The sequence below is a fragment of the Xenopus tropicalis genome, chromosome 4 (assembly GCF_000004195.4).
Source record: "Xenopus tropicalis strain Nigerian chromosome 4, UCB_Xtro_10.0, whole genome shotgun sequence".
Classification (NCBI taxonomy): Eukaryota; Metazoa; Chordata; class Amphibia; order Anura; family Pipidae; genus Xenopus; species Xenopus tropicalis.
The window spans coordinates 65,173,290-65,187,059 of NC_030680.2; the positions used below are offsets into that span (position 1 = coordinate 65,173,290).

The following is a 13,770-nucleotide window of genomic DNA, read 5'->3' on the forward strand; positions in this document are numbered from 1 at the left end:
GCAGTCTTTTCTCTGTGGACACAAATGCAAGTCTGCTCCCATCAGCCCCTGTAGTATGTACACTAATAGGTCCGACATCACACACAGTGCAGATTCTGGAATTAAAAATGTATAGTTTGTTTTAGCTGCTTCTAATTTCCCCAGTGTGCGCCCTGATGGACTGATGCTGTGTTTGTCAGTGTGCACACTAAACAGGGCAGATGGGAGCAGGAGAAAGGTCTTCCTTGTTCCTGCTGTTCTTATGCTACACAGCAAAATAATATTAGCATTCTCACCACAACAGCACAACAGTCTTGTAGGAACAAGGCCTTATTTAGAGGCAACTAGACAAATGTCTGCAGAAATAACATACAAGGTGAGACTGCTCGAGGGAAACCATTACATCTGATCTGGGGACATGCCAGAAAAAGCCAGCCAAAATAGAGCTGAGACGCCACTCTGCCACTGAGGGATTTTCCTGTCTCCCCTCAGCCAGAGCAGAATTAAATAATCTCTGACATACAGCAAAACTGCGTATGGATACGGAACACGTGGCTAAAAAAGATGACATAGGTTTTATTTTATGTTACAGTTAAGCTGATTTGCTTGTGATAAATCTACTGTAAATTAGGTTGAGAGTAATTAAAGTTTCTCTTTTACTTATATTCATAGTCTGGCTCACCTAGATAGGTTGGAGACAAAACTGAAAAACATAGAATTACTAATTTTACTCAGTACAAATCACAAAGACCTGAAGGAGTCACAAAAAAGGTTGATGGGAATTCAACCAATGCTTCCTACAACAGTAATAAGTGAACAATATAAAAAAAAATAATGATTTTATAATAACAATTTGGTGTACATAAAAATCATACGATGAAATGAACAATACAAATTATAATTCTGTAATAATATATAGACCGTGGATCATATTGATCATATTGACAAATATGGGGTGTTTCAATATTGCATTGAAAAGCATACATTTTTAAGTAAGCAATCCTCTGTTCTGGACCCATATACAACTAGGACCTGCCACTCACAGCAGCTTTATCAACACTGATATCTACTCCCTACCTTGAAACACAAAAGGGATATCATCTAAGGACAGGTACAAGATGGTATGGAAGGTGGAAAAGCCTATTTTGCAAAAAGTAGAACAAAATGCTCTACCAGGCCCAACACATAAACATACAAGCCTGCATTTACCTACCCTGTACCTGCCTAATACATACAAAAGGACTCTACCTATCTCTCTCTCATCAATCTAAACAGTCAGAGTAAAATTTTGATGGACAGTTAGGTCTAATACATAGTTGTACGATAGCTTTGCCTAGACAAAGTATTACATCTACCTGTCAAACAAAACAACTGACTCCAACAAAAGATTTCATGTAAAGAGAGAAACTGCTGAGAGGGGAATAGTGAAAAGTAACATGATTCTTTCTGAAATGGTACATATAGAGCTATTCGTAAATGTAATTGCAATTGAAAGCAGTATTTGCTTCTTTCTTTTTGCACTGCTGGTTCTGACTCTTGAAACAATAAGGCAGAAGACGCACTTTCCAATTCCCTTCAATTCAGAACCAGCAGTGAATAGATTTGGTCCAGACTGCTTTGAATAGCAATGACCAGCTTGTTATACTTTAAAAAGGGATACTTTTAAATAAATAGTCCAGCAATTCAGAAGGGCAAACATACACTAAAGATATCATGGGGACGGAAACATCTAAAAATGAAAGCAAGTTACATGGCAGAACTATTTCATATATAAACAAGTAATGCAGGTATGGGATCTCTTATGTGGAAACATAATATAGAAAGAAGTTCAGAAACACAGCAAGACAATTTACAATAGAGTCAATTTTAAGCAAATCATTATATTTTTTTTTCCTTTTTTTAATGTTTTTATAGTAGATCCAGGCCCCAAGCATTCAGGATAATGCAACCCATCACGCTATGTCCTTTATTTAAAGGCCAAGTGTTCCCCTTCTCATATGATCTTTAGTATTTCTCTGTATTTCTCCTATTTATTGCTTGAGTGGAGGATGCCTTATTGCTTTGATCAGACAATGCATTCTAAAGCTATATTAACAGTGCTCTCAATTTTGACCTCTGTTAAAAAAAAGGAAGTATATCCTGCATGTAAATACCAATTCCCATCCCATTCACATCTTCCCCATTTAACCAAAGTCAGGACATTTTCAGAAAACTGGCACATCTATCACACCTGATACTTGTCTGACACCTATCTGAATCATTGCTCCCTGATGTAAACCAAACAGTCCCAGCAGAGTAAATTTAAGGTTCATTGTTACACACAGTAAAATTTATGGAGCAGTGATAAATCAAGCCGTCAGATGTCTGTTTCCTAAAGTTCAAAAAAGACTAAAACTCATTTTTTTTGTACATAAATTACCCAAGCTCCTTTATTTACTAAATTGAGATGAACCAAAGTTTATTTATTATCTACTCAAGTGTAACAGCTATTTTGGAATTTTTGGTACTCATTTAGGCCAACTGCATAATCTTCTGTAAACCATTTTTTTTATGCCAATGTAAATGAACGCACTAATGAATAGTGTATAAAATAGCATCATTAGCAATTTGTGAATATGTCATTCAATGTAATTATTGATTACATTTAATAATTATGAATTATTATTGGTAATTAAGTATTTTCATTATTTTCACATAACAGAACTATTCATGGTTCAGTAAAATCGGCCCCAGAGTTTTTTCTGGTGCAAGTTATCATCACCATCTATTGCACTTTAGTAATGGGACACCTCAGTGTTAATAATCTTTATCACATTCTTAGAATGGAATTTTGCAAGAAACTTGAATAGTAGGAACAGAGTGATATAACTGAATTTAGTGAAAAGAACACTAAGGACCACTAGCAGCATCCAGACACATAGAGGGGTGACTGGACAGAGCCAAAACAAACAGCAAGAACTAGCTCATGCTGCCAGTGCTGGCCCAGATGTGTGCAGACAGAGTCTTGGAAGGCTGTGAATGAAACCCTGACATCCGTGTGCAGAAAGGCAGTGCTGATAGGTGCCAGCCGCCAGCACTGAACATGATCCTTTTTTAGCCTCTCACATGTACATAAAGAATGCTATTTGTCTCTGTTCAGTGTATGATTTCTTCTTTCTTTGCTGCATAAAAAAAGTCTGAGTTGATTGTTGATTTCAATGTGATTTTAATATTGTGCAAATTATTTGCAAGGACCCAGGCACTGCCTATAATAACTGCTAAATCCAAGGCTGGATCCCATTTGATCCCTATAAAAGTGTGAATCTTTGGTTGGCTTATGACTTCCATTATAGTTGGTCGGTTGCTGAAAAACAATGGTTTGGGGGCTCACATGCACAAATCAACTGCCAACAGATGACGGTTTCTTTAACCATAAGGCTGTCAGACGATTTGTCTGGTGTATATTTTCGGCAAGCGGAAAAGCGTTTGCCAAAAATACCGCCATCCGCCTCCTACCTGTGCCTGCACTGGAATGAATGAGATATGCTCCGGTGCAGGCACATGTAGCTGATATACGCATAAAAACACGAGAGAATGCAAGTCTTGCATTTTTATGCGTATAACAGAAAGATCCCTTATCCAGAAAACCCCAGGTCCTGAGCATTCTGGATAACAGGTCCAATACCTGTATATGCAAAGTAGTCAGCCTCAAAATGTCAGTACAAAGCTATCCATGACAGGTAGATGCTACGTCACAATGCTTATGTTTTGGCCATATGGCTGTAGAGAAGCTGTCTTATCCTTTCAGCAGATAAGTAAAAATGTATAGGGCAGGGTGCATTCCATGCATAGTCTGAAGAGGCCTCCATTAACCATTGGGCTGCTGAGATCTGATGTGTTCTGAAAAAAAACATGTTTTCCTATGACAGTATTCCTTTAAGCTTCAATTCAGCCCTTTCAGATTATGTCTGCAGTTTATCTGTTGTTGTTTGGGGCCAACTGGTGGGCTCCACTGACTGATTGCGAAATATGCAAATCTGGTCGATATGGCCACCTTAAAAGCTGAAAGGACAATAAGAAATACACAAAAATGCAGTAATATTAGTGCTTTAAAAGTTATTTGTAACTGTAACTGCTATAGAAAGGAGCATTTGCTGAACTCCTGTCGTTACTTTTTAAACAATGTTGTAAGTGCCAAGCTCCTCCAGTGTAAAATCCACTGGGGTTTGTTACATTGTCTCAAATGCCAGAGCCCCCAGGGCAGAGAATAGAAAGGACAGGAAGACACTACTTTTAATAGCAGTTATATATACAAATAACTAAAAAACCATTAGAAATATGTAATACATGTATATTGCAAAGTTGCTTAGAATTAAGTTTTGTTTTATTAGGCAAAAAATTATTTTTGGGGTTGAAATGTCCTTTAAAGGAAAAGGAAAGGCTAATAAAGAGTTAATCTCAAGCTGCAGGCATACCTTCAGTTGTCTCAATAGTGCCTTTAAATCTCCCCATATTTCACCTGTTCAGATGGTCAGAAGCCAAACAGGAAGAAAAAACGCTGAGCTGTGTAAAGAAAGTTCCCATAATGCCTCACTCCTGCACAGACCCAGTGTACATGCTCAGTTTGTAAGACTATGGGGGAGATTTACTAATCCACGAATGCTCCAAGCGTTGGGGCGTATTTTTGGCGACTTTTTTGTACATGTGCTACTTTTTCGTATTTTTTGTGAGTTTTTTGTACTTTGCGACAAAATTTGTGCGACAAAATCATATTGTCGCGCCAAGTACGAAAGTTTCGGATTCATTCAAGCTTCGGTATCGTGACTTTCCTTGGGCCAGGTTGGAGCTGCACAGTGCCATTGATTCCTATGGGTGGCTTCCAAAATCATGCACAGAAGGATCATAGTCGGAAAGGTTTTCCTGCATTTAATGATAATTCGGATACGAATATGTTGTGACTTTCGGATCGCCAATACGATATTATTGTGACTAATATGATTTTTTCGTAAGCATATTCATGATATTTGTGATCTTAAGAAATTATTGTATCCAATCTGAATTTATCCCACTCGGGATTCAAGCTCGCGTTTTCATGAATGTGCCCCAATGAGTCAGCTTCCTGCTGATTGGCTCAGATCCACATTCCTAAGGGGGGGGGCTGTGAGTTCTTAGCATTCTTGAGGGAGGGGGGAGGAGGAGAGGGGAGAGAGCAGAGAGCTGCGTGTCTCTGGCGCATGAATTACAGACACAACAAATCTTTTGACAGAGAAGTCAGTGCAGCATTTATGTGAGTGCTTATGGCTGTATTTACATAGACCTTTCTGATAAAGCTTACTTAGTTTTTACCTTTCTTTTTTCTTTAAATCCATATGCCTCCTCCTCCTCCCCAGAGGACAACACAGCTACCCCCGGCATATAATTACACACCCTTAGGCAACATACAATGACTATTTCCAACTGCTAACAAACTCCCAGAGCAAACCCCCGCCAGGTTCACCCCCCACAAGCAGAATAGGGCAGGCAGAGTGTGGCACACACAGGCAGCATAGGGCAGGCAGAGTATGGCACACACAGGCAGCATAGGGCAAGCAGAGTATGGCACAGACAGGAAGTATAGGGCAGGCAGAGTATGGCACACACAGGCAGCATAAGGCAGGCAGAGTATGGCACACACAGGCAGCATAGGGCAAGCAGAGTATGGCACAGACAGGAAGCATAGGGCAGGCAGAGTATGGAACACACACACAGGCAGCATAGGGCAGGCAGAGTATGGAACACACACACAGCATAAGGCAGGCAGAGTATGGCACACACACACAGCATAGGGCAGGCAGAGTACTTTCCAATTCCATGTTGGGACTTGGAGTTTTCAAAATAAAGGGGGCTTTCCATAAGTTGGATCTCTATAACTTAAATAATTGAAACATTAATTAAACACAATAGGATTGTTTTACCTCCAATAAGGATTATATTTTAACTTAAAGTGGCCATACACGGGCCGATTTTAGCTGCTGATATCGGTCCTCTAAACCGATTTGGCAGCTTATTTGCCTGTTTATGGGCACGAACGGTGGGCCTGCCTGACCGACATCTTCATCAGGCAGTGGCACCCTATTAGAAATGACAGCAATACAAGAAATCATGTTTTCAGCATCAGAGTTTATATTTTTAATCAGTCACCTGCATTAACTAACTGCCACTGTCTGAGATTCATTCAGTGGATTCGTTCAAGCTGTGAATGCTTGGCTGCTGCCCTTATTCCCTGGTATATGCCAAGCTCTATTCTGAGACTGAGGTCAAAATGACAACTGAGTGGGAACCGTGCCCAGCTTTGAAGGGAATAAACAAAGGCCAAACCAATAACAAAAAGACAGAAGAGGGACTTTATCCAGTGATAAATGGAGAAAGTTTTGATAGGATTTCAGTGTCTTCAGAGAGGAGTATTTTTTTATACTATAAATAGGGGATAATGCATCGCTTTCTAGATATTAAAATTAAAAGGTAGTTTTGTGACCATATAATACATACTAAATGTTTTCCTACAGATCAAATAATACAGCAATTCTAATAACCAGAAATTATGTAACCCCCTACTGTAAAACAAAGTCCCCTTATAGCTCCTTACCTGTATAAGTACAATGACGCATGTAGTATCTTTTCCCGCAGGTAATTATCCCACAGGTGACAAAGCACCTGAGCATACGTTTTAATCAGAAAGATGGTAGATTGTACACATGTAAAACACTTAAGGCTGATGCCACACGAGGCGTAGGGCTGATATTTTCGGCAAGTGGAAAAACGCTTGGCGAAAATTCAGCCCTACGCCTGCTACTTGTGCCTGCACCCGAATGAATGGAATACGCTCAGGTGCAGGGACATGTAGCCGATATAGGCATGAAGACGCGAGACTTTGCATTCTCTCGCGTTTTCATGCGTATATCGACTACATGTGCCTGCACCCGAGCGTATTCCATTCATTCGGGTGCAGGCACAAGTAGCAGGCGTAGGGCTGAATTTTCACCAAGCGTTTTTCCGCTTGCCGAAATATCAGCCCTACGCCTCGTGTGGCATCAGCCTAAGGCTGATGTCAGACGTGGTGCTTGCCGAGAATACGCCCCGCTACTGTAGGACGCATTTACAGTAGCAGGGCGTATTCTTGGCAAGTGTTTGTCGGCTTGCCGAGAATACGCCACGTCTGACATCAGCCTATAATGCAATGATCTGGCGTAATTGGAGGGAAATGCAAAAGGCATGTGCACCTGCTCAATGTTAACTGAATGGCAGAATACACCAGAGCACAACTTGGCATATGGAGTACACATATATTATATATATATGTGTATTAAATTAAACCACATAATTCTCTTTAATATGATGTATTGAACTATGTGCATACCTTTTAAAGCTTTCAGCTTCAGGTATTAGATTAGGCCAAATAACTTATAAGGTTAAACAAAAGGCAACACCTTTGCTGCTGTCTGTTTTCGCCATATCCAAGCTACACTATGCTAATTTCTAATTCCAAGGGAATTCTATAGAAGCAGGAAGATCTGTGAGAGTAAAATCTCTCTTTTTTTGCCATCAGCTGCTGAAACTTAGGTTCCTTCTCCTTTTTTTCTAAATACTGATGATGGACATTTCTCTTTGTATTATATCAAAACATTCCCATCACAAGTTAGTTAGATCTCTGCATCTGTGGGGAAATCCCACACACGACATGGATATTCAGCTCCATGGCAGCTGGGAACTCACAGCACATCTGGCAGGCCGGATGTTATCAAGAAAGCCCTGCAATTCAAAACCCCAGTCTTGCTCAGCTATATGACATCATTGCTATCACTACTGCAGCAAGTCTCCTTTGTTTTTTTGAGAATTTGGCCCCTACATTTGTTTGTGATTGCACGAGCTCACAGGAAAGCCACACTGCATGTCCTTTATACTTGTTTTCAAAACCATTTTTTACATGGTGACTGCATTACTGTGTGTTCATTCACACTACAGACTGTAGATGCAGAGCATGGGGTACAGGGCTATTCACATCCAAGGAATGCTGTTCAAAATGAACACTAGACTTAATGGAATCCTGCAAAATTCAGTTCTGGACAGATGCTACTGGACATTTTAGATCAACATATCAATTTTAAGGGGTGGTATATCGTTTTGTTCTAAATGAGCGAAATGAATAGTGCTTGTGCTGAATATACCTTTTTCATTCATTTTAATTGTAAAAAATCCACAGTAGATAATTAGATTATCAGAACTCAGAAAATCCTCCTGCATAATGGCTAACAAAATGATCACAACAAAAGTTGATGGGGGGTGGACATATACGAGTATAAAGAGCAAAAATTATGTTCAGCACAAGCCCTATCTATTAAACCTTCCTCTTTAATATTAAGTTTATTCCAATGCTGCTCACTAGACAGTGGAAGATTAAATTATTGCAAAGTTCCGTGGCCTCAGGACAGTTTGGCACCACAGCACTTGATTCATGTCCCATGCGTACAGCTATCTCAAAGATGTTCCTACACAGCCTGACATGCTCGCAGCAGCTTTCCTGAATAACAACTTTGAGCACTACATGTGCTTAAATTATTAGTAAAATGAAACATTTAAAAGGGATCAGTGTTATATTCAAAGAAATTGTTGCAGAAGTTCCCATACAACCCCCCCCCCCCATATGCAGACTTTTCAAAGTTACTTACTCCCTTACTCACTTCCTTATCAGGAGGTTAGGATCTGTTTTGTAGCGCAAGTGAGAAATGGTTTCCTAATCATGGCAATGCCAAGGAAAAGCATTTTAAAGGAGACCTGCCACCCAGACATCAAAAACTGTAAAGTAAAAGTCCTTTTTAAATGAAATATGAAACCCAAAATCTTTTTTTTTTAAACACATCAATACCCATTATAAAGGCATTTAAAAATCCCAGCTGTCAATCATATATGCCATAGGCCGTGCAGACAATTACTTTCACTTTCCATTCAGCACTCACTTCCCCACTCCCTCCTCAACAGCTAATTGTGTAGCTAGTGCATTGGCATGTACATCAAGTCGCCAATTCTGACACATAAAAAAGAATTTGGCATGATGCAAAGCTTGCTTTAACAACAGTCCACAAAATAGTGCCTGCTTGCTTGCTGTGATTGTGCAATTTCAAGACTGGAGGAAACAAGATTTATATTATTCATGTAGTGTAAGTAATGGTTTTTTTTTTGCTTGACAAATACAATAAAAAATAATTTGAAATGATTTCTTATTTAAGGGGTCCCCTTTAATGAATTTTATATTTATGGCAATATGGGGAAACACTTCCAAATCAGTAATTGTGAAAATTGATTTTTGGCAGAACTGTCATTATAATGGTGATCTATCATTAGAACTAACCAATGGCTGTTCTGCTGCTGCAAAGATGAATCCAGGAGTGGTGCCCCAAACAAATGTAACAATAATCCATTAATTTTTGTATTGTCACTTAACAGTTTTCAGATTGCTGCCTTGGTTGTCACTACAGAAATGCTTAGGTGAGCAGCTTCAACTACCTGTACTTTGAGTTGCATTAAACTTATGTATAATATAACACTTCTCTTTTAAAGACTGCATGGTGTAAGTATTGCAGTCTTCAACTGAGTCTCACAATGACAGAAAAAAGGTTGGTTTCTCAATAAGTCTACTGCTAAATGAATGGTTTAATTTTTCTCAAACATAAAACCTTCAGCACCAAAAACAGGTGACCAATTTATATAACTGTTACAGTAAGGGCCCACAGCAACAAAATTCAAAAGGTGCTGTTACCTTATCCCAGTCAAAATGAGTCTAAGATATGTGTCCTACATTCAGCAACACAATTTTCTTATACAGTAAGTAATCTTATAAACGTATTCACATAGATTAGGCTTCATAAAAAAGCATTACCTCTTGACATCACCAATAAGTGAAAAAGGTTGTATATAGTATGTTGGCTTCCCCAGCTTACAGTGACTCCTATCCTTCAGAAGCATTTCACTTCTCTACTGTAAATCTAACACACCTATACATCCATTTCTGACTGTCGAATAAATGAATGGAGTGGTATTGAATTATCAATAGAGAGCTTCTTACCTTCTGGCTTGGTACCATAGCCCCGCTCTGTGTTGTACTGATGCCAGCTAACGCCAGTGGTCTGCATTCAATACAAGCTCCAATAAGAAGTTGTTTCCCATCATCCACTAATAAAGTGTTGGCCATCCTTGGGGCAAATAAAAAGATAGGCAACCTAGCCACCTGCACAGCCTTTAATCCTAGCATTCTCTTTTTCTCCTGTCTACAAAAGAAGCAGACAAAAGTCTCCACTTGATACTGTCTTGACCAGGGACTGCTAGGTTGTTGTGACTTCATCTCCTGCTGAAACCACTGTCCGAGAAGGTCGTGGTAGCAAAGACCACAGGTGGAAACAAGACCAGTAGAGTCGGCAGGCCTAGCTCTAGGTGCAGGAGGGTAGACTGTTAAAAAAGGAAAGAAGGGCTCCTTGTCTCCATACCTACTGGGTGGGTTTATGCTTACTTGATACTCCAAACCTGGCCCCAGCTCTGCTCCACATACATAGCATATAGATGTATGGCCAGTGTGGCTACTTATGGCTTCTCCCCTCCTGTTATGAGACACCCCTGAACAACCAGGATCTGAAGAGTTGAACACCTGATGGTACCTTGCCAAAAAGCTTTGTGCAGAGTTGATGAGCTCCTCATTCTGGGATGCCCTATAGATAGACCATATGTCTTCCAACACCCCGTAGCATTTTCTGCAACTTTGTATCTCCCCTTGTTGGTTAACCCCCCTGGAGCTAGGTGGGCAGGGCAACTGGCCAATGAAAGGAAAATGCATATTTGTTTTGGCATTGCCATTTGTTATCCGGGATTGCACCAGTTTCACCTGGTTGGCGCAGTCCTCCCCACACAGGTAGCACAGGACTGGCGCACTGGGGTGAGATTCCACTGGTCTCTGAGGAGCTGCTTTTTCTGGGGTACTGTTGGCATGAAGAGGCACCACATACAGTCGCTGTAAAACAGGTACACTGGCAACGTCAAAGCTGTGCCACTGCTGCATCAGGGAGGAGAAGCAGCGCGTACAGGCACGGGCACTGCCCCCAGGTGTAATGGCTTGCGCACCGGGCGGAGGCGTGTGGAGCCAAAGGAAAGGGAAGAAGGGCGTTTCAGGCGTGTGTTCTTGTTTTTGTACGTGTATAGTGTGCCCGGCGCTGTGCCCCCCACAAATGTAACAGAGCCCAGGAAGGTGTCCGTTCTCTCTCCCGTGGGTCTGGTGGTCAGTCTCTGATCCCAAGCGCCTAGCTCTGTCATTAGGAGATTCCCGGCAGGGGGCGCAGTGTTGGGGTGCCAAGCTAGGTACCGTGGATGCCCACTGTCTCCTGTTTCCCTGTGTGGGTTCCGGCCGGGCTTCCCCGCTCTCTTCGGGCTCACTTAGAGGATTGTCGGACAGGTCTGAGAGGTCAGAGTCGTAATTGGGGTTCCAGTCCCTGGGGTTATTTCGAGCTCCGTCCCCGCCGCACTGGTAGGGCCGCTTGAGCCAGTACATGCGCTTCTCCAGCGGTGTCCGGCTGCGCTCAAACGCGTCCCACTGAGCGGCCAAGAAGCGCTGGCACACGGCACACACTCGGACGCACCCCCCCGGGCTCAGCGGTTCTGCCCCAGGGGCCGGCTCCTGCTGCTGTAGGAACGGGAAAAATGCGCAACCTTCCCGAGCAGGACACCGGACGGGCAACCTCACCTCTCGCCCCCTGGGCACCCCTCCTCCGCAGATAAAGCAAAAAACCAGTCCCGTCTGCTCACCCGTTCCAGGCGTCGTGCCTTCATCTTCCTCCAAAGCTGCCATTAATCGTTGCTTACGGGACATCGGGACGGATCCGGTATCACTCATGCCCTCTGTGCCAAGCCCCCCGCTGCCAGTCTCATGCCACCCGGGGCAGCGGATTCCCCCCCCCTCAAGTCCAAAGCACGGCGGAGTTTGTGCAAAGTTTCTCCAATGGGTAAGGGGTGAGAGGGGGTGAGGTGACCCGGATAGATAGCGACCCGCCCCCACTTGGGCTTCTGACACTCAGTTCCCCAGAATCTGTAAGCCCGCTGTGGGCTGCGCAGTACATGGGATCAGCCCCCCAGCACCGCCCCCTGGCAGAGCACATGGCCTGGCTCGATGTGTAACCCCTCCAGTGCCGCAGCGTGGGGGACAGTAGGAACATGCCGGGCTATCTAGCAGGAATGTCCATCATACTGCCTTCCAGCTGTTGTTTAACTGCAACTCCTAGAGGGCTGCAGGGGAGACATACCAGTAATACTGTAAGGGTAGTCCCTATTTGTTACCATACCATTGCACTGTACCAATACCTTCTTCTTAACCACTGGACCCAATGTTATTGTGCCTCATGGCAAGTTCAATTTAGTGCCCACTCCCCTAAACTTGTAAATAAGACATTTTGATTTTTAATAATATATACTGAAACTGTTTAGTTAATGTCCCAGTTAGACCCCCTCTACCTCCTGGGAACTCCACCAGGGCCATTTCCCCTTGCTTAACTGTTTCCTGTTAAATTTCTTCAGCTAGTTTTTATCCAGCTATCCTTAAACTTCAACTTCCACAATACCTGAGAGGTATAATTGATAGATGGATGGAGACTATAGAACACACTGTACAGTGTTGCATGGCCCTGCCTTTGGCTACAGTATATATTGGGCATATCCATTTCTTCTGCAGATTTCAGACCCTGCAGCTAAAGAATGGCCTAGTAGCAGGGCAGATTTAAGGCCTTGGTGGGAATTGGGCAAAGATCCAATTGGCGATTCCCATCATCCTGTGCAAACTCATCCTCCAGTACCATCACCATACAATTACAGTTACACTCACACAATATGCAGATGTTTTCAAGGTCCAATCCACTCCGCTATGTGTGCCCACACGGCAGTCGCCGTAGTTTTTTATTCAGGCACACAAAGGAGCATAGGCAAGCGGATCTGCTTCTCTAAAGTTGGCTAAAAAACATAGGGCTGATAGAAGCAGATATCCGCACCGTGTGCCCTAACATTAAAGGAAAACGAAAAAATATTTCCAAAGCAATTTATGCTTTTTACATTGAGAGTAATTGGGTCACCAGAAAAAAAATGGCATATCAGATTTGTCCCCAATTCCAAATCTTCACCCAAGATTCCAGCAAAGAACAATATCAGACATGCCAAGGCCCCAGATAAAGGCATAAGGCATTATTAGGCATAATACAACTGTGAGCCCTGGGCAGATGCTCCATTTGCCCTTTAATTAAATTGAAGTCTCCCAAAAATAATTTGCCATAACATAACATTAAGATGCTTGCTAGTAAAACAAATTACTTGCGGCAATCTAAATTAATTGCTGGAAAATGTCAAGGGAGGCAACGTTATGTGATTAAGGCAAATAAGTACACACAAGTAATATTTTTTATTTGCAGCGACACTACTGTTATGCTATGGCAAGTCATTTTTAGGAGATTTATCACCCACAGTAGCGCAGATTTTACCACTGGTGACAAATATTACTGTGTGCCATTGCCTTTAGGTGTTTTTACTGTGTAGGTGAGAAAGATGCCCAGAAAGTGGCAGATAGTACCCTTTATTTTCCATGCAAACAAGGTCAGACTGGCCTGCTAGAGTTGGAGAGGATCTGCTGGTGGGCCCCAGCTTAGGGAACTGATGCACTGTCTGCATCTAATTGTAAAAAATTGCTCCCTGGTGGGTCCACTCCACACAAGAAAATGAAGGTTTGGCAATGTAGGCAAAATTATCTCATGTATG

General features: G+C 42.1%; 1 protein-coding gene across 1 annotated transcript in view; it reads right to left on the reverse strand.

The window, feature by feature from the left end:
- The window catches only part of gse1 (Gse1 coiled-coil protein), a 322,402-nt gene extending 310,376 nt beyond the window's left edge, over nucleotides 1–12,026 (reverse strand). The window contains exon 1 of the mRNA XM_018093523.2: nucleotides 10,058–12,026. Coding sequence (XP_017949012.1) covers nucleotides 10,058–11,869 — 1,812 coding nt within the window. The 5' untranslated portion in view covers nucleotides 11,870–12,026. The remainder of the gene's footprint in view (nucleotides 1–10,057) is intronic.
- Nucleotides 12,027–13,770: the final 1,744 nt, after the last annotated feature.